The sequence below is a fragment of the Desmodus rotundus genome, chromosome X (genome assembly GCF_022682495.2).
Source record: "Desmodus rotundus isolate HL8 chromosome X, HLdesRot8A.1, whole genome shotgun sequence".
NCBI classification, from domain to species: domain Eukaryota; kingdom Metazoa; phylum Chordata; class Mammalia; order Chiroptera; family Phyllostomidae; genus Desmodus; species Desmodus rotundus.
The window spans coordinates 8235597-8259862 of NC_071400.1; the positions used below are offsets into that span (position 1 = coordinate 8235597).

At 51.7% G+C, this 24266-nt stretch overlaps 1 protein-coding gene across 3 annotated transcripts; it reads right to left on the reverse strand.

Moving 5' to 3' along the window:
• Window positions 1–2782: 2782 nt before the first annotated feature.
• ZMYM3 (zinc finger MYM-type containing 3) lies at window positions 2783–18308 on the reverse strand. 3 transcript variants are annotated; one of them, XM_053917352.1, is made up of 25 exons: window positions 18230–18308; window positions 16158–16840; window positions 15102–15145; window positions 14713–14785; window positions 14024–14318; window positions 13632–13809; window positions 13061–13279; window positions 12617–12767; window positions 12265–12380; window positions 11980–12066; window positions 11699–11849; window positions 11282–11454; window positions 10924–11089; window positions 10008–10105; window positions 9766–9928; window positions 9399–9511; window positions 9110–9284; window positions 8791–8937; window positions 8223–8326; window positions 7715–7883; window positions 7241–7392; window positions 6286–6400; window positions 5507–5761; window positions 4349–4466; window positions 2783–4251 (listed from the first exon to the last, which is right to left on the reverse strand). In XM_053917352.1, exons 2-25 carry the CDS (start codon window positions 16819–16821, stop codon window positions 4059–4061), a joined length of 4119 nt encoding a protein of 1372 aa, XP_053773327.1. In that variant the 5' UTR covers window positions 16822–16840; window positions 18230–18308; the 3' UTR covers window positions 2783–4058. The 3 variants fall into 3 exon arrangements, with proteins under 3 accessions (XP_053773327.1, XP_053773328.1, XP_053773326.1); XM_053917353.2 differs by lacking the exon at window positions 18230–18308 and adding an exon at window positions 17598–17758 and having other exon boundaries at window positions 14713–14779; XM_053917351.2 differs by lacking the exon at window positions 18230–18308 and adding an exon at window positions 17598–17756.
• Window positions 18309–24266: the final 5958 nt, after the last annotated feature.

The window sequence follows — 24266 nt, forward strand, 5'->3', positions numbered from 1 at the left end:
GTTCCAGCAGGGGAAGGAGGTAGGAGAGCCAGGTAGTTTGGGGCCCTGTTGAGGATGGGAGTGGGAGAAGGCAAATTTAATACACTCCATCTTGCCCTGGCCAGTGTGGCTCAGTGAATTGAATGCCGGCCTGAGGACTGAAAGTTTGCTGGTTCGATTCCCAGTCAGGGCACTGTCTGCGTTGTGGGCCAGGTCCCCAGTTGGGGACGTGCGAGAGCAACCAGTTGATGTATCTCTGGCACACTGATGTTTCCTTCCCTCTCTTCCTCCCTCCCTTCCCTTTACTCTAAAAATAAATAAATAAAATCTTTAAACAAATAAAAAACTAGACTTCATCTTGGTCTGGGGTATGAGGACAGCTTTTCATCAGGCAATTCTGCCTTGGGCTTCTGGCAAGTTTGGGGCTTCTCCCACTTCTCTGGCTCTCCCTCTCACTTCCTTTCTCTGGTTAACTGGAGATATACTTCAAGATACCTTTTTTTTTTTTTGTCTTCTTCTCCATTCTACTCCCCACCCCCCACCTCAGTGATCTTGTCCACTCCCAGAGCTTCGGCTAGGAGCTTTTTGGAGCAGACTTCTAAAATGACACCTCATGTATTATGGTAAGTGAAAGAAGTCAGACAGAAAAAGACAAATACTGTGTGATCTCATTTATACGTGGGGTCCAAAATAGCTGAACTCATAGAAACAGAGAGTAAAACGGTGGTTTCCAGAGGCTGGGGGGGATATAGGTTAAATCGGGAGGTGTCGATCAAAGGGTACAAACGTGCAATTACAAGATGAATAAGTTCTAGGGAGCTTACGTGCACCATGGTGACTATAGTTAACAATACTGTATTATATACTGAAAAGTTGCTAAGAAAGTAGACCTAACATGTTCTCACCACAAAAAAGGAAATGGTAATTACACGATAGGAGGATGGAGATGTTAGCTGATGTTACTAGGTGGTCATCATTTTGCAACGTGTGTATCAAATCAACACGGCATAAACTTAGGCAGTATTATGTCAATTATATGTCAATAAATCCAGGAAAAATAGATACCTTCTCTCTCTTCTATGCCTCAGGCCCACATTTCTAACTGCCTAGTACATATGGTAACAGCTAGCATCAATATCACTTTTCATATGTATTTTCTCATCTGGCCTTTGCGACAATTCTGTGAGAAAGTCAGGGTAGAATATAGATGCATTTTTAGGTAAGGCACAAAGAGGTGGGCTTGCCCAAGTTTTAGTGGCAGGGTTATGATTAAAAACTGAAGTTTGTCTGGGAATTTATCCGAAGAAACCTGAAACACTAATTCAAAAGAATGGATGCACACCCCTATGTTCATTGCAGCGTTATTTACAATCGCCGAGATCTGGAAGCAGCCCAAGTGCCCGTCAGTAGATGAGTGGATAGAACAGCTGTGGTACATATACACAATGAATTCTATGCAGCTGTAAAAAACAAGAAAATGTTGCCCTTTGCAATAGTATGGATGGACCTGGAGAACATGATGCTAAGTGAAATAAGCCAGTCAGAGAAAGACAAATACCATAGGATTTCACTTATACGTGGAATCTCATGAACAAAATAAACTAACGAGCATAATAGAAACAGACTCATAGATGGAGAGTGAGCAGGCTGACAGCTATTGGGGTGGTTAGGGGGTGGAGGGATCAAGCAAAAAAGAAAAAAGAGAAAGAACTCATGGACATGGACAATAGTGTGTTGACTGTAGGGGGTGAGGCGGGTGGGTGGAGGTGTAAGAGGGGATGAGGGGATAAATGGCAATGGAAAAACACAAATAAAAAAGCGAAAAACAAAAACTCAGGTTTGGCTGTTCTTTCTGCTATGCCATGTCGCTCGGCCCACCATGTGGATGGTTCTCAATGGAGTCTTGAACCCAAAATGACCAAACCATCAACTTGTTATGAACCTCTTCCCACTTGCCAGCCCCCCAAAAAACAAAACAAAAACCCAAAAACAAAAAACAAAACCCTGCCCATTTTCCAACTTACATCTCTCTCCCAATGAAAACATGGGATTCAGACTTCCGGTACAATTCCTCCCTCTCCCCCAGATCCTGCAGACTGGAACGGCAATGTCTGAAACTCATCTGAAGCTATTCTCTTTTCCCCACAGCCCCACCGAAACCCCCACCCCGTCTCAGCCACACTCCTTTCAATGATCTCCTAGCCTTCAGTCCTTCACATTGTTCTAGGGATCTCCTCTCTGAAGCAACACAATCCAGTCCTGTAATTAATTCCCTGGTTGGAAAATCTCAGCCTTTAATTTTGTTGGTCCCCACCCACTTCCACTTACTCTGAGGCCCAGGTCAAATGCCACCTCCCTCAGAGAACTCGCACAAAACCTCCCTATAAACTTAAAATGAGTTTCTTATCCTCTGTTCTCCCACAGCACTAGAGAATTTCTTTCTGCCTCTTACAACTGACCTCGTACCAGCCCATCTCCCCCCTAGCCTGGGAACCTGCTGGGGATAGTATCATGGTCTAATTAACCTTTGTCTTCTCTGAATCTAGGTCCTTAAACATAGTAGGTCCTTAACAGAGAGCTGTGGAAGACTTTTTTCCCTTAGCTGGCTGGAAACTTTATAAAAAGGACCCTATTCCTAATGGATTCATTCAGTGAGGTAGGTAAAAAAATGACTGTCAAATGGAGGTGGGACATTTCACTTCTTCACGTCTTACGAGGTCTGAGGTCTGAAGTCATTTAGAATGGCTCCCACATATCCCTCCGCCCTCCAAACACTGTTCTCCCTCCCCCAGGAGAGGCAGAAGACAATTTTTAACTCTTTATTTGAAACAAACAATTCCAGAGACAGAAGGTTAGTCGTGACAACAGCTTCTCACTACAACACAAGGGCGGGCATGGCTCACTGAAGGGACGGGCCAGGCACCTCAGAACAATATATACAATTTAAACAGTGGCTAAACTGGTGACAGTTATAAAAACACAAAAAGGAGGCTGGGGAACAGCAAAGCCAACAGGAAAAGAACTGGGCACCCTTTTTGCCGGACACTAATAGTTTTCTGAAACTATGAAGGCAAGATGGAGAAGAGAGAAAACCCATGTAGGTAGTGGGGGGCAGGCAGGACCCAGGCCCACAGCTCCTCTCTATCCTCAAACCACAGACCCCCACCCTGCATGACCCAGGGCCCCCCTAGGCTTGGCCTGGCTCTGATGATGGGGGAAGGACAAGAGTGGGGAACCCAGCCCCAACCCAAGTCAGAAGGTAGTTTTTGCCTTGGGAACTGCGTCCATTGAACTAAAGGGAAGCAGAGACGGAAGGGGGATAAGCATGTTGACACATGGCTCATGCCAACCTAGGATGGCAGAGAGAGACAAACACATAAACCAAGGGGACAGAAGTCTGCTCTCCATACTTAGTCATTCTCTGCCTCTGAAGAAAAGAAAGCATTTGGAAGTTGATCTGGTGCTTGCAGGAGTGGGGAGGGGGAACGAGGTGGCCAGGGGGTTCCAACAACCAGTTATCTCACGGGAGGGGAAGAGTGTCTCAGCTGTGTGTTTTAGGTAAATGGTCCACCTCATTACTTTCCGAGTTTCTTTCACATCTTTCATACAAGCCCCTTTAGCATGGTACTGGGGAAGCGTAGAGAAGGGAGCGGGCACAGGGCAGAGAAGGCAGCTGGGTTCTTCCCCTGGCCAAACCTAGGAACAAGGGGCTTTACCTATGTGGGATGGGTCAGGAAACCCAAAGCCAACAGGATCACCAGAGCTATTAACGCTCCATCCAGAGTCTGGCCCCAGGAGAAGGGGTTCACTCTGAAGCATCAAGAAAATGGCCTCACTGGTTTTTGCCTATCACTGGGAGTCCAGCCCCCGAGTACAGACGACTGGGGCCCCGTGGTTGTCAAGTGGTATGGAAGAAGGTAGAAGCCGGGGGTTCCTAGGGACGGCAGGGAATGGATGAGTAGAAAAGGGCAGTCGCGGCCCTTCAGAATGAGTAGCATTGGTGCCTGGGCCAGTCGCCCTGGGGACGTGGTCACAGGCCAGACATTGGTGTGAAAGATGGATACCGAGGGCACGTGGGATCAGTCCAGGTCTTCATCCCCAGTACGTCCCAGCTCCTCATAAATCTCACGCACAGCCAGAATGCGATTGAGCATACTCTCCAACATGCTTCGGTCCATGGGGATCACAGAGTACCAGAGAGGCGACTCGGCGATGCAAGACCGCTCAGGTTGCAAGTAGAACACATCGTTGCGAGTCCGGAGGCTTTCAGGACTGCAATGGTGGTGGGGGTGGGACAGGTCACTACCAAGTCAAAGTAGATCCCTAGGGTCCCCATGCGAATGCCACCCTTGCTCACCTACCCACTCACCATTTTGAGAGATAGAATTCATAGAACTTGACAGGGCAGCGGAGGGGATTCATGCGGTTCTCACGCTGCTCTAAGACTGGGGTTTCGTCTTCTCTCTTCCGTTTCCCGGGACCCATGTCTGTGAGGAGGCAAACAAGCCAGACTAGCTAAAGGCACAGCCTCAACAAGCCACTCTAAATGCACAGTTCAGGGCACAGTGGGAAGGCTTCAGGACATACAATACAGGCTCATAAATAAAAAAAGGCAACAGCCCTGGCTGGTGTGGCTCAGTGGATTGAGCACCAGCCTGCAAACCAAAGGGTCATCGGTTCGATTCCCACTCAGGGCACATGCCTGGGTTGTGGGCTAGGTCCCCAGGTGGGAGTGCATGAGACACAACCACACATTGATGTTTCTCTCCCTCTCTTTCTCCCTCCCTCCCTGTCTCTAAAAATAAATAAATAAAATCTTAAAGGCAACAGAAGAGCCAGTCAGTCTCCCCACCCCCACCAACCAGGGCTGTTGCTCTGCATCGTGCCCTCCCCCACTCCATTCACACTGTTAAAAAGTCTGGCTTTACAATCCTCCCCAAGTTGATCTCCTAAAGGTGATGTCAGAAGTTGTGCACACACCAAGTGACAGAACAGACCCGGGTGCCTTCTGGGATAGAGAAACCACAATGGCCTCAAACCCCCAGTACACTAACCACACTAATCCAGGCAGAGGCTCAAGTCCAGAGAAGGGGGTCCTGGGAACTGCACTCAGATGGGTCAGGATTTCAGGGCCAGAACGGAAACCCAGGTGCAGTTCCTGTTACGTCCAACAGCAAAGACCCACGGAAAGACTGTTCTTCATCCTGTCAGCTCTCTCCCTCAGCTCTCTCCCACAGCCTGGAACACGCCCAACAGCCTCCCACCTGTCCACTCCCAAAGTGCCTTGCAATGAGGAAAGGAGGGAAGCAGACAGCTGGGTGACCTTCTGTTTACGCAACAGCCACTGCCCATCAGATTGAAGGACTGGCTGTTTTTACCTGTTCTGCAAACACAGGAATGGAAGGAATGGAAGGAATGGAAGGAGAGGGAAGGAAAAAGACAAAGGAGAGGGCCAACCTGGCAGTTAGCGTGGGACATGGGAGGGGACAGCAGAGGAGGGCAAGGAAAGGAGGGAGCGGCCTCATACCTCGCCCTTTCCTCTGGCGGACGGGAGCGTAGTAGCGGATGCTCACCACCTTGGTGGTGCCCCGGGGCGTGGTGCACTTGCGGGACTGCCGCACCACGTTGGTGAACGAGAGCTGCATGTGTTCCTCCGCTGTCTGCAGCCCAAAAAACTTAGTGTTGAAGAACATGAGGGTGTTGAGAAGGACAAAGGGGGAGTAGACCCCCAGCTGCTTACACTCCCAGAGGTGCTCTTCCTCCACGCGGGAGAACACCGTGTCTGCAATGGTGAAGCAGGAGAGGCTGGTCAGGAGCGAGCCCCTCCCCGAGCCCAGCTACTTCTGATCCCAGACCTCCGCCCACACATCAGCACCTCCGTTCAGTAAGTGACCATTGTGTATGAAACCCTGGCACACAGTAGGACTGGATGGGTTTTTTTTTTATATATATATATATAGTTCCCATCTGCATTTGGAGCTTCCCTCGGCACCCTGAGGTCACAGGCAGGTAGATATAAACTTGGGGGAGTCCCACAACTTTTGTTTTGCAATTACCACTCAAACTCGGGCCAACTTTTGTGGTCCCAGAAATACTGTTCAGACCCAAGTCTGGATTCCCCCTCCTCATATTCGAGGACAAGGGCTCTGCGTCCTCCAGCTCTAAACCTCGAGGTTCCCAGGTACATGCTCCTGCCCTTGGACCCTTTGTGAAGAGTGTCCAGACCGACCAGCCTGGGACTCTTGGGATGGTGTGTCTGAAGAATGGAGGAAAGGGCGTGGGGTTCGCAAAGTCCCTGTGCCTTACTGTTGGGGAGGAGTGTGGGCTGCCAGGTGCTCAGAGATTTGTTGAGTTCTTGAACGAAAGTCAGGTAGTAAAGGTCCGTGAAAATGTTCACCATTCGATTATTTTCCAGCAAGTACTGGAGGAGGAAAAAGAGACACACATAAAGCTAGACTCTAGGCCCTAGAGGGGGGGCGGGGAAAGACAGTAATGTCAAAGGCCCTGGGCAAGGCGACCTTGGCAATTCGGAGATGGTGAGAAACAGCTGCTTGAGTGCATGACCCAGAGTGCTTCCCCCCAGGTATGCCTGCAAGTGGGCGGTGCCAAGGCCTCGCTGGAAGAGGAGGAGGCTTGGAGGAGATGTGTCACAGCTGGTTCTCCACAAGCCCAGAGCCCTTGTCAGATAACAATGCATGGCTGACCTCTCCCAGTGAGAACTACACGTAGCCCCACCACCCAAGGAGCCCAGCTCTACCCATCCATCCCTGTCTAGAACGGGTTTGAGGATTACAAAGGAGACCCAGAGACCCGGCTGGTGTGGTTCAGTGGATTGAGCACCGGCCTGCAACCCAACGGGTTGCTGGTTCGATTCCCAGTCAGGGCACATGCCTGGGTTGTGGGCCGGGTCCCCACCTGGGGATGCACGACAGGCAACCACACATGGATGTTTCTCTCCCTCTCTTTCTCCCTCCCTTCTCCTATGTCTAAAAATAAATAAATACATCTTTTTTAAAAAGGGGGCCCCAGAGAGGGTGCAATGAAGACTGCTCCTTGGCCAAGGGTCCTGGCACACAGCTTTGATTCTAGAGGAATATCGACATAAGTTGTCCTGCCTGGAGGAGGAGATGAAAGGCTGCCCGCTCAGGGTGGCACACAAGATGAGGAACAGGGAGTAGGACAGAATCAATTCTGGTGGGACCTTGCCTGCTACGCTAATGTGTTGCGAGTGATGGCACGTGAGGTGGTGTGCAAGGCGTACCTGTTGGATGCCGAGACACAGATAGTAGATACTGTCAGGTTCATATCGTTCACCGTTGGGCCGAGTGATTTCCCTCACAAACTGGGCCAGGCCATAGTTGAGCTCAGCAGCTGAGCACGCCAGAATGTCTTCTTTGATACGCATAGGTTTGGCTGCAGTGATATGTAGCGGAGGTGGACAGGGTTACGAAAACTTCACACAGACATTTTCATTTAGCTCCACCACTAACTCCTTCATCCCCCAGTGATGTCCCGCCCTGGAACACACCACCAATGACCGAAAGAGCCCTAAGCCTGGAAACCTAGACAGCATCGGCCCTTATTCCGCAACTCCTCCCCGTGTTCACAGGACACCCTTAAGTGATCACAGCCTTATCACTCCCAGACATCTTCAGCTGAATCACTGCCCTGGCCCCCCTTCCCCTACCCCACCCCCTCCTCCCCCATCCCTCCCCTTCCTTCCCTGGGTACATACGGCCAAAGCGCAGCTCATCACCCTTGCTGGTTTCCCCATTGGCATATTTCGACTGCACCCAGCACTTCCAAGCATTGACACCGTATGAATAGTTGAGTCCAGTGCAGCTTGGCTGGCTGCTCATGGAGTCCCGGGAACAGCTCTCTGAAAGTACCAGGCGCTTTTGACCCTACAGAGGAAAAGGAAGTAGGGAGGGGTGGATGGTGGAGGTAAGGCCAGGGACACCATGAAAATGAGTCAGGACAGCGTTTACCACCAGGGGACAGGGGACTGCTGTCAGAGCGCAGTGAGCTTCTGTAACCCAGAGCCCCCGGAAGGGCTCTGATGACTTCGGGAACTGGGAAAAGAGCAAAGTTTAGCTGTATCTTCCTACTCACGGAGGTGGGAAAAGGAGGTGGGTCACGGAAGGTCAGTTTAAAGCTGCTGACTTGGCTCTAAAAGTGCCCCTCCCCTGTGGGCCTTTGAGCCTCCATCCCTGTTTGGTGGACACAGCGGCCCCAGTCCTCACCTTCCTCATGGTCCGGGGAAGGTCTTGTTCTGTAGACACGTCCTCAGGCCCTACCAGGCCACAGTCAAAGAGGAAGTCTACGCTGGGGTTAATGTCCAAAGGATCTGTTAGAGGGGAAAGGAATCAGACCAATGTTTAAGATCCCAGCCCTGTAGGCCGCCCGCCCCACCCCTGCCACTTGCACACCTGACTGGAGAGCCTCCCAGACAGCTTCAATCGCACTCAGTGGGAACCAGCAAAGCCAGACCCAGAACGTGCTCGGAGGCACATACACGCCAAAACTCACAAGCATGACAAAGTTCCAATCACTATCGAGTTGCACACTCCAGTGTGGTCAAAACAGTAAATTTCATGTTATGTGTTTTCCCACAGTTAAGACAAAACAAGGCTCAAGTGTCAAATCATGCACCTGCCCTGGTACCTCTGCCACTACTCCCCCGTGCGAGCCTTTTGTCGCTGGGTCACAAGAAGCACTTGTCAGTGGCATGCTCAGGGTCACCACAAACACTCCTTGCCTTATGGCACCAATGCTACTGTACTCAGTGGGCACGCCTCGAACACCACTCACTCTTGGGGAAGTCCGCCTCCAAGTCTTGCCCAGGCTCATCCAAGACGTTGGCCATCTTGACAGCCATGGCCAGGACGTCATCTCGAGCTGGCCCAAACAGGTCACAGTCTTCCAGAAGTCCCTCTGCACTCTGGTTGCTCACAAGATCTGGGAGGCAGAGAAATTGGCTGCTCCCACCTGGCTCCCTCACAGGCTTTCGGGGGCCGATTCCCACTATTCCCCCAGCCCACTGGGTCCCAAGGTCACCCCTCTCCACCCCCTTAGGCAGACACAGACTAGTAGAGCCCTGATTCCCTCATCGCCGCTGTCCCTGGCGTACCACAAAGGTCAGATGAGGCCTTGTCTAACTCTTCAGCCTCTGCTATCATTTCTGCCATCGCCAGGATGTCGGCCTCCAAGGGGTTGGAAGGGATCTTCACCTTCAGCTCCTCAATGGTCTCCACAATCTTGTCTGTGCTCTCCAAGGTAGTGGGCAGGAACATGGGCACAGGCACCTGGAGACATGAGGCCCAGCTCAATGCCAAGACCAAAGCAGGAGGACGAGAGGGGCAGGTGGTGAGAGGAAGGGGGAGGGGCAGGGGCAGGGTGGTCCTGGAAGGGAAACTTACCGGGATGGGCATGGAGAAAGGCACCGGGACTTTCTGGCAGTACAGATGCATAGGCACTGGCACAAAGATGGGCACTGGGATGGGCAGCACGATCACCTGTGGCTTCCACTCTTCTGCCAACAAGAAAGGGGTCTTCTCAGAGCCCCGTGACCCGATGCTTGCCTGTCCTCCCCAATGCACTAACACGTGCTCAGTGTCACGAAACCACTCTTGCATCAAAGAGGGAGAGTCACTTCTGTGATTCTAGGACAACCATATCCATGATACTCCAGCCATCGAAGAAATGCCCCCTGCTAGCTCCCAGGCACAGGGCCGGAGGCCCAGAACTGCGGAATACAGCCTGTGGTGTCCAGGCACCCTGGCTCACCTGTCTGACTCCCTTTGGACTTCATCTCCACTTTGCATGAGACCCCTCGATTCTGCATCAGAGGCTTACACATGGCAGCTTTGTTTTTGCGGGGTGTGGCTGGGGGCGGTGTGGGGGGAGGAGGGGTAGAAGCATTGGGAGCCAAGCGGATCTTCACAGGGATCTGCAGACAAGGGATGTGAGTGCCACCAACTGTTAGACCCTCCTCTGGGACCATCCTCCCCCTTGGCTTTTGCCCTGACCTTGCCCAGATTCCCACTTTCCTCGGGGGTCTTCACCGTACTGCTGTTCTCCACTTTGGTTTGAGAGGGTGTCTGGGGCTTCGACTCAGAAGACTGACCTATAGATTGAAACAAATGAATGTTTCCCTCTGTGGAACCAGCTCTGTTTTCATCAGCCTGTTCCAGGCAAGCTTCCTTAAGAGGGACATCCAATGGGAATGGGAAGTCTATAATCTGTCCTCCTTACCACCCCAGGTCTAGTCTTCTCTAGGCCCCAGAAACAGTGGTCAAAAAGACCCTTTGCTCCTGGCTACCACGGACAATGAAAAAGATTAAGTTGCCCCAATAACCCATCATCCGAGCTCTTCCATTGAACGGCCCTCGGGAGGTTCGCACCCCTGGAGCGGCAGAGGGGCCAGGGTGACATTCTTGAAATGACAATGGTCTTCAGTATCACTGAAGGTAGAGCTTCTGCTGATGCTTCCTTCCCTCCGAAAACTAACTGCAGCCCCAACATGCCCCATCCCACCTGGGTGGGTACCTATCCCCTAGCTCTGGAAACCTTTATTTTTTAAAAGATTTTATTTATTGATTTTTAGAGAGAAGGGAAGGGAGGGAGAAAGAGAGGGAGAGAAACATCAGTATGTGGTTGCCTGTCGTGCACCCCCAACTGGGGACCTGGCCCACAACCCACACACGTGCTCTGACTGGGAATTGAACCGGCGACCCTTCGGTTTGCAGGCTGGTGCTCAATCCACTGAGCCACACCAGCTAGGGCTGGAAACCTTTAAACAAGACTCCCCCACCTAGTACCTGCACAGTACCAGCAGCTCTGGCCAGAGATGAAATGACAGCAAGAGAGGAAGAGAGGGCCCAAGCCCAGGATTAGAGAATCCAGGCCAATTCTAACAGAGTGCACCCTGTGTCTGAGACTCACTGTTCAGGAGGCTCTCAGGCCCGCTCTGGGTGTCCAGGTTGGGTTGGTTCTGCTGGCTGTAGAAGCGCAGCAGACACTGTTGGTTGCAGAAATGACGGATCTGTCCACGCCAGTGGATGGTCTCCAGCAGCTTTCCCTGGCGCTTACAGGCATGGCACCGGGCAGCCTGAGGGCGTCAACAGGAAGGTCAGACCAGCCTGCCTCATGCACGCTGGGCCCTTTGCTCGGGATAAGTCACGGTGCTCCCCTTGGAAGCTGGATCACCTGGAGCCCCCTCCCTGGAGATCAGCCTACATCTGACCACGGCCCACCAGCCCGTGCTCCCTGCCGCCCTCTGCACCCTTTCTGCCCCCCTTACCTTGCAGTACCACAGCAGGTACTTGCTCTTACAGTCCTCGCTGCAGAAGTCCCAGGTGCTACCATCCAACTGCTCAGTGACTCCGCGCTGGCAGGTCTGGGAGCAGTAAGTACAAGTGATACAGCACAATCCCAGCTTCTTAGTGAAGTCCTGTTTGTACAGCAGCACGCAGCCTGGAAAGAGTGCAGAGACACAGAGACCTCCATGGTCATGAGACCCCCTACCTTTTCAAGGCGGTCCACCTGAAACCTCTCTCCCACACCCCAGGGCCCCAAAGCCTTAGGGTGGACAAGGACACAGCATCCTGAGCCCAAGGCCCTGGCCCCAAGGACCGCATCCCGAGCACTCTTCCTTTCTCTGCCATTGTCTCCATGGCAGCAAGGTCCAGGGCCTCTGGCCCCTTCTGCATTTCCTTACCTTCGCTGCAGAAGCTCTTCTCCACCCCGCTGAACCGGAGCTTCTCATGCAGGAGTTTCTCCTGCCGGCAATGCTCACACTGGGACACCACACCCCGAAGCCGCTTGAAGTCCTCACAGCAATCCCGGCAGCAGAACTGGAACACCTGGTCCTGGGTTGGGGTCACAGGGCAGGGAGGAGAGTGCTGTTGACATCTGGCTCAGGCGAGAGCTAAGCTGGAAGGACCCCTTCAGACAGATGTCTGGTCATGTGGCAACATGTGGGCAGGGTGGGGGTCTTACCTGCCAGTCCAAGACCTCGGGCTTGCCACTGAAGAGGCTGTGGCAGTAGTGACAGCTCAGGTGAATACCCCCCTCAGGGCTTGTGCGCTGGAGGGAAGGAAGACAAGTAAGGGAGGGGGTAGAGGGGTGTGTGGTGGTGGTGGTGGTGGTGGTGGTGGTGGTGGTGGTAGTAGTGGGGAGGGGCAGTCGGGCTTGTTCTTTGCTGCACCCAGGCCTATCTACCCCAATTCTCATACCCTCTCTACGGCGCCACACCCTTTGTCCCTGGTCCAGGGTCTGAAGTACCTGGAACTTGGTCCAGCAGCTGGGGCTGCAGAATTGGTAGACTGTGCGATCGACCTTGTTGTAGTAACAGGGGTCAGAGAGGCTGCGGCGGCAGAAGCTGCAGGGTCGGGGAGGGCCTGGGGCATAGAGAGAAAAGGGGGGGGAGAGAGAGAGAGAGAGAGAGAGAGAGAGAGAGAGAAAGTGGGGGTCGCACACAGAAGGTGTAAGGCAGTGCAGAGATGGAACAGGAAATCCACGGGAAGATGTGGTTGGGGCTGAGGTCGGGCAGCAGGGATTACTTTAAAAGAGGGGAGCGTGGGAGGGGTAGAAGGAAGGCCAGCAGGGGTCTCAGAGAAGAGGGCTTTGCACCTACCAGTGAGCCCTGCCTGCTTCACTTTGTAAGAGGTGGTGCAGCAGAGGGAACAGAACAAGCTCGTCTTGCCATTACGATCCACATGTGATAGCATCTCAAAGTTCTTACACAGGGTCTTGCACCAGACACAGGGGTACACACGTGTGTTTTTCTGTGAGGATGGGGAAGGAGAGGCTGAGGCGGGATTTGTCCCTTCACCTTTATTTTTTAAATTTTGAAAACATGAAAGATTTCAAGCATACAAAAAAAGCGTAGATGATGATATAACAAAGGCTTGTGTATCCACCAGCCAAACTTCGAAAAATAAAACATAACAGATACAATTGAAACCCCCTTTATTTGTTTTATTCCTCCCAGCCCTCGACCCGTCCGGCACCTTTATTTATCACCCAGGAACCGCACCCCCTTCCACAGCCCTCTAACGCACTACTCCCTCGGCCCCACCTTCTTGTACGCCCCCAAGCAGGTTGTGTTGCAGAACCGCTTTTGTTGGCCCTCATGGAAGAGCAGCTCGGGGCCAGGGCTCCCGGTCTTGGCGTAGATGTAGGCCCCGCACTGGTCACAACAGTTGGTTTTCAGTCCCTTGTTGGCCCGGAATTTGGAGAAGCAAGAATCGCTGCAGAGCCGGTGCACCACGCTGCCATTGCTGACCTCATGCTGGACCTGCCACACACACGCGCACACACCCTGAGCCGAGGCCTGGCCACCACCACCCCACCCCGGTGCAAGGATGGCCCGCCCCACCTCACCCTAGACCTTCACAGCAGACACTGTGCCCAGGGACCCCCCAACCTGCACATCAGGCTGCCGACTTGATGGTGAGGTCCTGGGAGGCAAGGAAGGCCAGCTGCACACATCCTGGAGACGCTCTAACCTTGAATACACTCCCTCGCAATGGCTGCCTTTCCTCCCCACTCCCCTCCTCCACAGGGCCTGGCCCCCGCAGCCCCGGGAGGGCAGGGGCAGGCCAGGGCTGGCCAGGCTCTGTAAATCAGCCCCCATCCAGCTTCCTCACCTCTCCGGTCTTCTGGCATATGCTGCAGCGAGTGGCGTCGGCAGGATCCCCAGACTGGGGGATTGGGCGCTGCTGCTGGGCCTCATACAGGGAGAGGCAGACGGACGTGCAGAACTCGTGGAAGGAGCCTCCTGAACCAGTCTGCGCCACAACCAGGTCCTTGGTGTTCCAGATTTCCCTGCAAGTGGGAACAGGTTTGAATGTTCACTCATTTCATCAGCTTCCACCCCTCCCCTGGGATCAGTGTCCACACAGCCAAATGCTCTCAGACCCCCTACCCAAATCACCTCTCTCTCCCAGTTCCACTAGGTTCTTGCCAAACGTAGTCTCTGTCTCCCCCTTTATTCCCGGCCTGGTGCCAGCCCTCCCCACACTCCAGGACCCTCACGTACTTCTTGCAGAAGGTGCAGGTCTTTTTGCCCGATGGCTTCTTGGAGAAAGTGGTGAGACAGGATGAGGAGCAAAAGAGCTGAGGCAGCCCCTTGCGCTGGTAGGCCGTCTGCCCCTTCTGCAGCGGCGTCCGGCAATGCGCGCAAGTCATCTTGGTGCCCACTGCGGAGCGCCCAGCCCTTTGGGCCACGCTGGAACGTAGGGACATGCGAGGAGAGCGCCGGGGCCGGAATGGCACAAAGTCCTCATCGTTGGGGTCATCTACCATGGCATCAGAATCCTCATCTGACACTGGAACTGAGGAAGGGGGGAGGGGCCTTGAGAAAAGGCTCTGGGACCAGGTCTCTAGCCATCCCCTGACCAACAGGTAGCTCTGCTGCTCCTGGGATCCCCCGAGTTCTTACCTGTACTCTCCCTGCCCCCACCCCATCACACCGGTATCTCAAACCACTGATGTCACTCTCCCTCAGGGAGGGCTCTAAGTGGGGAGATTCTTCAGGACAGGGATGGCAGAGCTGAAACAGGAAACTCCATTCTCACTGCTCTTGTTTTCAATCTCCCCCACTGCCCCTGGTTCCCATGCCAACCCAGAGCAGAAAGAGGCACGTCACACTCTGCACGGAGCCAGGAGATCCATGGCGGCCACTTCCCACTCATCCCACTGGGTCACACTTCCTCAGGTCCTACTCACTGCTCTCAGTGGAATCCACAACCTCAGGTTTTGGAGGTTCTACTCTTCTAACGCGCTCGCTTCTCTTCTGCACCTTGGAAACATGGGGAGGGAAGGAAAGCTGACACCAGGGGCAGGCTGAAGGGCCAGCTGCACTCGCACAGCCTTTAGGGGGGTACAGAGATGGGAGGGGGAAGGGAGACTAGGGACCCTTGGCCCAGCCCGTAGGAGGAGGGGAGAAAAGGAGGCTGGACGTCGCTTTAAGCAGGAGACACAAGAGCTCCCTCCCTCCTCCTAACCCTCCTCACACACCCCCTCCATAGAACAACATCTGGGAGGGAAAATGAAGGGTCTGTCCTTCCCGGAGCTATAGGGGGAACCAGACTCCTTGCCCTCCCCTCCCCCCTCACCCTCTCAGGCGGCTTCTCACTCGCCTTCCCAGTCAGGCCATCTCCTGCAAAGGAAGCAGAAAGCAGCCTGAATCTTCAGCCTGCCCTCACACCCCCTCCCCTCCCCGGCCTAACCTCCGCCTCCATTCCTGGGGAAGAACTTACTCAAAACTGAAAGGGAAAACTCGAGTGCCTGTGGCTTCTTGGGGCCCCTCTCAGGGTTACCTCAAGCTTCTGCACTAAGGGGAGGTTGGTGGTGCAGCTACTCTCCAGGGGCGGGGGGTGGGGGGGGGCGGGGATCCCACCCTTCCCACCAGCTTTCTGTCCCAATCCCCCGGGAGTTGAGGAGACAGGTGACACACCTTTCATTGAGAATGTCTAGCTTTGCAACAAAAAACCAATGCAATTCCCCAAAGGTAGTAGCTAGGGGACAGGGTACATCCCCTGGACTCAGGTGGTTATGTAAGTGCTAAGACCCCGGTCATAGCCTGGCAGAGGCACACTGCTGGGCAAAACGGAGCGGGGGCGGGGGAGGGGGGAATGAGAGCCTCTCCAAGTCTAGGCTGTCCCTCTCCGATCAGAGACTCAATCCCAGGCCCTGCATTGCCACCATTCCCCTGAATTCGCGATGCTGTTGCTGGCTCCACAACCTAGTCATCATTCATCAAACCCAGAACCCCCGCTCTTGTTTAAAACAAAACAGCTGGAAAAATCTTAGAACCAAGAAGCCTGGAGTCCTCCTCAAATCCTGAAGGAAGGACCTGGTACCAAAAACCCACCTGGGTTAAAAAATAAATAAATAAAGGAACCTCTCCCACCAAACCCACTAACCTACCCCCTGAAACCTCACCCTTATTCCTCCCCCACAGCAGCTAAGCTTCCCCCACTCCCACCTCCCCTCATCTTCTTCACCACCCGCACTTCTCCCTTCCAAACCCCCAACTCCTTCTGCATACACATCCCTCCTATCTCTCCACCCTCACCTTCCTTCCCCACTTCTTCCCCAAACCCACACAGGAGCCCCTCCTCACCCCCACCCTCTCCAGCCTTGATTCTCCAGCTGAGTAGGCAACCTACCTGGTAAGGAAGGGTGTGCAGGGGGGCTAGGGCCCCCAGGTTTGGTCTGAGAACTGTTGATTCCATCCCCCAGAGTCTCTCCCACTGAAGGGCTGGGGGGGCCATTTGGGCTCTGTGGCTGCCCTTGGGGAAGCTCTTCCTCCTGCCCAGGGGAGCCCCTTCTCCCTGTAGCTATGGAGGTGGTTTCCTCCTCTTCAATATGTGGGGACTGAAGGGTTATTGGAGAATCTGGAGCCAAAGGTTCTAGTAGCCCCTCAGGTGAAGAGGAATTTGCCCCAGTCCCTGGGTCAGGTGGCACCACCTCTGGGGTCTGGCCCCCCGGTCCAGGCTCTAGGGTCTGATCTGCATCCCATGCAAGGGTCTCCTCAGGACCATGGTCCACCTCTGGAGGGGAGGGGGCCTTATAGAGCAGCCCCCCCAGCCCCAGCAGCTCAGTGGCTCCATCCAGGACTCCAGGGTCTTTTTCCAGGCCAGCAGGGGTATCAAGCAGGTCCAGGGCTCCTGAGGATGGAGAAGGGCCAGGGGGGGCCCATCCTCGAGTTGGGGCAGTCTGGGATTCCAGCAGATCTTCTCCAAATTCCATGTCTACTGGAAGGTCTCCAGCCAGGGGCTTCTCTGGCAGTGTCAATGGGTCAAACGGACTGGGGAAATCACTGGGGTCCATGAGGATGGCTGGATATGGGCTGTAGATTAGGGGTAGAAGAAGGGGCAGAAGAGGCGGTCTTTGCCAGAATTCCTTCTTATATAGGCTCTGGGACACACCCCATCATTCACTTGGATTTCTCGTGAACAGCCCCCACCGCAAACGACAAGCACTTCCACAGGCTTTGGTCCAAATGACCACTCCCCCCACCACCACCACAAACAGCGCCCCCTGTGGGGAGAGGCGTTCCCCACCCTGGCCCTGCGCCCACACTCACCGGGCAGTCGTGGGCTCTACCCACCCGTCTGCCCCCGCCACCCCACTGCAACTCCTAGTTTCCCTCCCTCCTTACCTGTAGGCCCCCCCAACTCGGGCTGAACGCCCCATTAGAGTCTCCAAGGGCCCTTGCCACCAGGCGCCTTTCCCGCCCCCGCGGTCTCAGTTTCTACCCCCTCCGCTCGCTACTAGCGCCCCCTCAGCTCCCCAGTCTCTACCCACCCTGTCTGGCCCCACTCCCCCTCCCCGCGCTGCACTGTCCCCTCAGCCCTTCCCTCGCCCCCACAAATTGCCTTCCCTAACCCCTCCCCCCAGTTACCTTTCAGGGTCGCCCACTTCCTCAGCCCCGTCACCCTTTCCTATCGCTCCCTCAGTCCTCCTTCTCCTGTTGCCCACCCCCCACCTCAGGCATTTACAGGAAGACATTTTGGAGCTACGATCTCTCCTTAGACCCCCCTCTCCCGGCTACTGCGAGATCCCGCCTGCAGGTTCGGTTCGGCTTGATGAGGCCCGACCCCTACCTGCGGCAGGGTTAGTGTAACGGCTATAAGCCTAGAACTGCAGACAGAGACGGCCCCGCGCTCCTTCTCCACCTCCCTCCCCAGCAGCCGGGACAGGGGTCGCGGCCCCTTTAAATGGCAGCGCTCCTCACGGTGCCTAGCGCTCTGCACCAGGCGGGCGGGCGGTGCCAGAAACCAACCCCATTGGCTGACTCCGGGTGGGGGCTCGCGAGACAGCGCCGGCCCCCGGCGCGAGACTCCCAGCCCAGTGGCCGCCTGGAAATTGCGGAGTGGAGCCTAGTTGTTGGAGATGGAGCCTGAGCCCCCGCCCGGGGCCCCGTTAGTTGAAGAGGAAAAGACAGGCTCTGGAGCTTTGAAGCCCGCCCCCGGGAAAGGCGGCACCCCCTTCCCACCGAGGGGCCGAGTACACTAACCCACAAAAAAACAGATCTACGCACCTGCTTCCCTTACCTGGCTCAAGAGTCTGCCCTCCCCCCTCACACCCGTGCCCGCCCTACCTCCTGGAGCCCACTCTACCCGTGATCCCCTCCTCTCATTCAAATGGTTCCCGGTCCCCTCCCCCTCCCCGTGTCTCCCTTCGCTTCCCACTCGTGTTCTACCCCCCGGCGTCCGCCCCCCTCAACAGTCCCTACCTACGCCATGCAGCAAGCGCCTGCCAAGATTACCCTTCCCCCAACCCCACCTCTCCGGGGCCCGCCCCCTGGGCGACTGTTGGGGTAATGAGTGACAGCAGAGGGTGGGGGGAGGCAGGGACCCAGCCCTCACGTGCCCCTCCTCCCCTTGTCTGCAGCCTCGGGCCCCCCCAACCATTCTGAGAGTCATAGTTGTGGGGTGTCTTAAGATTGCACTCCAGCTACCCAGGGCGGGTTAAATGGCTCTGGCTCAGTGACAACGCCTCTGCAGTAACCGTTACTGCCCGACGACTCCAAAACCAGGTCCTGCAAAGACACCCCCCCCCTCACTCCCTCAAGGGTCTTAGGGTAAGTTCTGGGATCTTCTCCATGAGTCTTCCTGCAGGGGCACCCTGCGTTATCTCTTCAGTAGTTTTCCTCACCAAGGCTGGTAGGTCTCCTTCCTCCTTTCTCTCTCTGCCTCTCCCTGCCTCTTTCTCTCTCCCTCCCTCTTTCTTTCCGTCCCGGTCGATCCCTTCCCCCCCCCCCCCCCACCGCCAACCCACCCTCTCCCAGGCGCGTAATCTCTCTCTCTGGGTCTCTTTTTGTCTTGGTCTCAGTCTCTCTGCCTCTCATATGCACGAGCACGCACGCGCACGCACACACTCGCGTCCCTCCTGGAAGGTCCTTAGCATGTGGGTGTGGCTGAGGTTGAGGCTAAAGTGGGATGGGAGGGTAGGGGCACCAGCATTAGGCCTACTGGCTTTAAAAAATGTGTGTCAGGATCCAGTCTCAGTCCCCATTGTAGTTTGAGCACTTTACAATCCCCGCACCCCAGCTTCCTCCTCCAACGCCTAAGGGCTGACGAGCATTTAGTATCTGAGGTACTAGTGGAGACTCAGGCTAGAGTGGAGTCTTGGAACAGATTTAGGAACAAGAAGGTTTGGTGTCCAGTGCTTACTTGAGCCTGCCTCTTTGCTCTGGGCCTTTCTTCCTTCCCACACTAAGCCTTTCCTAGCCTTACAGTCCTGGGAGTTGTATCCTCCCTTGTCTCATTCACTTTCCCAGAAACCTTATCCTCCCTAACTCCCCACAAGGCCTTGAGGTTATCTTTGCTCTCTTCTTATACACAAAGATAAAACCAAGAGTTTTCCCAAACTCAGCTTTCTCTTTATCTTTTTTCTTTATTTTTTATTGTTGACACTACTGCAGATGTCCCCATTAGCTTTCTCTTTATCTTAACCGGTATTCTGTGTACCTATCTCCCACCTTCTGCTTATTTCTGTGTCCCTGTTTCTCCCTTTGCGTTTTCAATTTATTCCTTCACAGTTGGAATACCTCTTTCTTTTGTATATTGCCTACCCTTCTCAACACATGCTTGGATCCTTGGACACTCTGATTATGGAGAATGCCTGGTTTCAAGTTGAGGTGAGACGGTCTAAGGGGGGTTTAATGGTATATTAATAATTCAGAGTAGCGTGGTTGCATGAAACTGGCTGGGTCCTGGAGAGAAAACCCAGGATTCTAGTCTCAGTTCTGCCCACTTTTTAGCCAGTTGACTTTGGACAAGTCACTTGTCAAGTCACCAGGTCTTAGTTTTCTCATCTTTAAAAAGAGATAAGAAAACAGCCCTGGCCCTGGCTGGTGTAGCTCAGTGGATTGAGCCTGGGCCTGCAAACCAAAATTTTTCTGGTTCCATTCCCAGTTTAGGGCACCTGCCTGAGTTGCTGGCCAGGTCCCCAATAGAGGGCGTGCGCGAGGCAACCACACAGCGATGTTTCCCTCTCTCCTTCACTTCACCTCTCTAAAAATAAATAAATAAAATCTTAAAAAAAAAAAAAAGAAAACAACCCTAGCTGGTGTGGCTCAGTGGATTGAGTACCAGCCAGTGAACCAAAGGGTCACCGGTTCAATTCCCAGTCTGGGCGCATGCCTGGGTTGTGGACCAGGTCCCCAGTGTGGGGGGGAGGTCCCCCCCCCAGGCAAGAACACATTGATGTTTCTCTCCCTCTTTTCTCCCTTCCGCTCTCTAAAAATAAATAAATAAAATCTTTTTTTAAAAAAGTAGGTTTCCAGTTGTTTGTTACATTGAGAGAACCCTTTCATTTCATTTTTTATTTTTTAGATTTTATTTATTTATTTTTAGAGAGAGTGGAAGGGAGGGAGAAAGAGAGGGAGAGAAACATCGATGTGTGAGAGATACATTGATTGGTTGCCTCTAGTGCTCCCAAATGGAGACCTGGCCCGCAACCCAGGCATGTGCCCTGACCTGGAATCGAACCAGCAACATTTCGATTCGCAGGCCATCATTCAATCCACTGAGCCATACCAGCCAGGGCTTATATATATTTTTCTAATTCCAAAAACATAAATAAATGTTCATTGTAAAAATTTTGGAAAGCATGGAAAATCTGAAGAAAAAAGTAATAATCACTTATATCCTACCTATTAGACTTGGAAATAACCACTGCTCTTTTTTCATTTAAAGATTTTATTTATTTTTAGAGAGGGGAAGGGAGAGAAAAAGAGAGGGAGAGAAACATCAGCGTGTGGTTGCCTCTTGAGCGCCCCTCACTGGGGACCTGGCCTGCAACCCACGCATATGCCTGGACTGGGATTTGAACTAGCAACCTTTGGTTTCGCCAAATGATTCCCAACCCACTGAGCCATGCCAGTCAGGGCATAACCACTGCTCTTTTTGATGTATATCCTTTCAGTCTTTTTTTGTATGCGTATTTTTTTACAAAATTGGAATTATCTTGTACAATAGGTTCTATAACACAGTTGCAATGGTTGTATATTGTTCTAGCATTTGAATGCTCCATACTTTAACTAATTACTGCTGGATGTCAAACTTTCATTTTCTCATGACAGGCAAGTCTACACATAACGTGGTCAAACAAATGGAGCTACTGTTCAGAAGTCATTGATTAGAGTAAGGTTCACTCTTTAAAACTCACTCTGGAAAGACATGGATTCTTTTGTAATTTTTTTTTTATTTTTCAATTACATTTGACATTCAATATTATATTAGTTTCAGGTGCACAGCCTAGTGGTTAGACATTTATACAACTTGCAAAGTGGTCCCCCTGATAAGTCTAGTGCCCCCCTGACACCACACATAGTTATTACAATATTATTGACTATATTCCCTATACTGCACTTTACATCCCCGTGACTAGAGGGTATTAAGTGAAATAAGTCAGACAGAGAAAGACAAATACCGTATATGTGAAGTCTAAAACACAAAATAAACAAACAAAACAGAAACAAGCTCATAGACACAGAGAGCAAGCTGATGGTTGCCAGACAGGAGGGGAGACTGGGGGAACTGAGTAAAAAAAGATGAAGGGATTAAGAAGTACAAACTGACAGGGACAACAGTGTGGGGATTCGTGTGGGAGTGGGGGGTGGGCTGGGTAGAGGGAGGCAAAGTGGGAAAAATTGGGACAACTGTAATAACATAAACAATAAAACATTTAAATTAAAAAGCAGTACAAAGGGGCAGTTACAAAACGTGTGTTCTTATTTAATGTTTTATAGCATTCTGAAGTACCCTGAAGTGAAGAACAGGGAAATATGCACTCGGGGAAACACTGGGAAAATGCTAGCCTGTGAACTCCTCAGCAATGGGGACCACTTCTTATTCATTTCTATTTCCGGCATCTAGTATAGTCCCTGATAGATACTCAATAAATATTTATTGAATGAATAAGTGGGCAGATGAATAAAGGAGACAAAGGGGGAAAGCCCCAATGATATCAAATTGTAGCAATACTTCTATAATATAAGGCCTAATAAGGAGAGAATGAGAGGGAAACAAGAGGAAAGCAAAGGCAGGCAGGTAAAAACAGGGAGTCTTTATCTTTATCTTTAAAAAGAAAGATAAGTGGAAGGTGAAAAGAAGGATAGGTGAAAAGGCACCTATTTGTCCTTATCAGCCAGTCTGACTTATTAGTGTGATTCTGACTATTCTCCACTCTTCAACATTCACTCTGTCCTGTCCAAACATCTCTCCCAGTTTTGAAGGCAACATATTTCAATTTACTCCACAGAAGTTCAGCTAACCCTGTCTGGTGTGGCTCAGTGGACTCGGCGCCAGCCTGCAAACCAAAGGGTCGCCAGTTCGATTCCCAGTCAGGGCACATGCCTGGGTGGCAGGCAAGGTCCCCAGTTAGGGGTGCAGGAGAGGCAACCACACATTGATGTTCCTCTCCTTCTCTTTCTCCCTCCCTTCCCCACTGTTCCCTCAGTCTAAAAATTAGTAAAGTAAAATATTTTTTTTTAAAAAGAAATCCATACCCTTTAGCTATCTTCTCCTATCTCCCCACCCCCCCCCACCCAGCCTATGCAAGCACTATTCCACTTTCTGTCTCTATAGATTCACCTATTCTGGACATTTCTTATAAATTAAATCACAGAATATGTGGTCTTTTGTGACTGGCTTTTTTCACTTAGCATAATGTTTTGAAGGCCCATCCATGTTGTAGCATGGATCGAAACTACAGTCCGATTTACAGCTGAATAATATGCCATTGTATGGATATACCATTATTTGTTTAATAATTCATTAGTTGATGTACCTTTTTGGCTATTTTGAATAATGCTGCTATAAACATTCACATATACAAGTTTTTATGGGGACACAGGTTTTCAGTTTTCTTGGATAATGAAGAGTGGAATTTCTGGATCATATAGTAACTTTGCGTTTATTTTTTTACTGTTGAGAGAGAAACATTGATTTGTTGTTCCACTTATTTATGCAGTCATTGGTTGCTTCTTGTATGTGCCCTGACTGGAAATTGGACCCACAACTTTGGTGTATTGGGACAACTCTCTAACCAACTGAGCTACCAAGCCAGGGTCTGGTAACTTCACGTTTATAATTGTTTGAGTAACTGCCAGACTGTCTTCTAAAGATTGTCTTCCAAAGTAGCTGCACTGTTTTATTTTTTTTTAAGATTTTTAAATTTATTTTTAGAGAGAGGAGAAGGGAGAGAGACAAAGGGAGAGAAACATCAATGTGTGGTTGCTTCTCACATGCCCCCAGCTGGGGACCTTGCCTGCAACCCAGGCATGTGCCCTGACTGGGAATCGAACTGGCAACCCTTTGGTTCGCAGGCTGCCACTCAATCCACTGAGCCACACCAGCCAGGGCTAGCTGCACTATTTTATATTTCCATCAACAGAGTTCCAGTTTCTCCACATCCTTGTTCACCCCTGTTATCTGATTAATCAAAGTCCATTTATTTACATCTTGAATTTCTTTCAACAATATTTTGTAGTTTTCATAGTATAAGTTTTGGACTTCTTTTGTTAAACTTCTTCTTAAGCATTTTATTCCCTTTCATGTTATTGTAAATGTTCCTCACTTTAGCTTTCAAATTGTTCATTGCAAGTGTACAAAAATGCAATTCAGGTTTTTTAAAATAATATAACCTTTACATTTTCTTTTTTTTTAAAGATTTCATTTATTTATTTTTAGACAGAGGGGAAGGGAAGGATAAAGAGAGGGAAAGAAACATCAATGTGTGGTTGCCTCTTGCGCTCCCCACCCCAGGGAACCTGGCCTGCAACCCAGGCATGTGCCCTGACCAGGAATCGAAACAGCGACCCTCTGTTTCATAGTCTGGCACTCAGTCCACTGAGCCACACCAGCCAGCGTGCAATTGAGTTTTGTGTATTGATCTTCTATCCTGAAACTCTGCTTAACTTGTTTATTAGTTCTCATTTTTTCAGTGGTTTCCTTAGGATTTTCTACATACAAGATCGTGTCATCTGCAAATAGAGATAGTTTTATTCTTGTTTTCCATTTTGGATAACTTATTTCTTTTTCTTGCCAATTTTCCTGGCTACAACCTCTAGTACAATGTTGAACATCGGTGACATCCACTTATAGTTCTTAAAACAGTCTTGCACAGCAGGCCATTCACTTTTTCATTTTTGTTTGATTTTTTAAATAAAATTTTATTTCTTTTTAGAGGGAGGGGAAGGGAAAGAGAAAGAGAGGGGGACAGACATAAATGCCTCTCAAATGTGCCCTGACTAGGAACTGAAC

Excerpts from the sequence above, each read along its gene's own strand:
- ZMYM3 (XM_053917352.1), bottom strand. The coding sequence starts at position 16,821 with ATGGACCCCAGTGATTTCCCCAGTCCGTTTGACCCATTGACACTGCCA. Across the intron at positions 14,319-14,712 it reads TGTGGATTCCACTGAGAGCA|TTCCAGTGTCAGATGAGGAT; the intron begins GTGAGTAGGACC and ends CCCCTTCCTCAG. Across the intron at positions 4,467-5,506 it reads CCGCCAGAGGAAAGGGCGAG|ACATGGGTCCCGGGAAACGG; the intron begins GTATGAGGCCGC and ends GCCTCCTCACAG.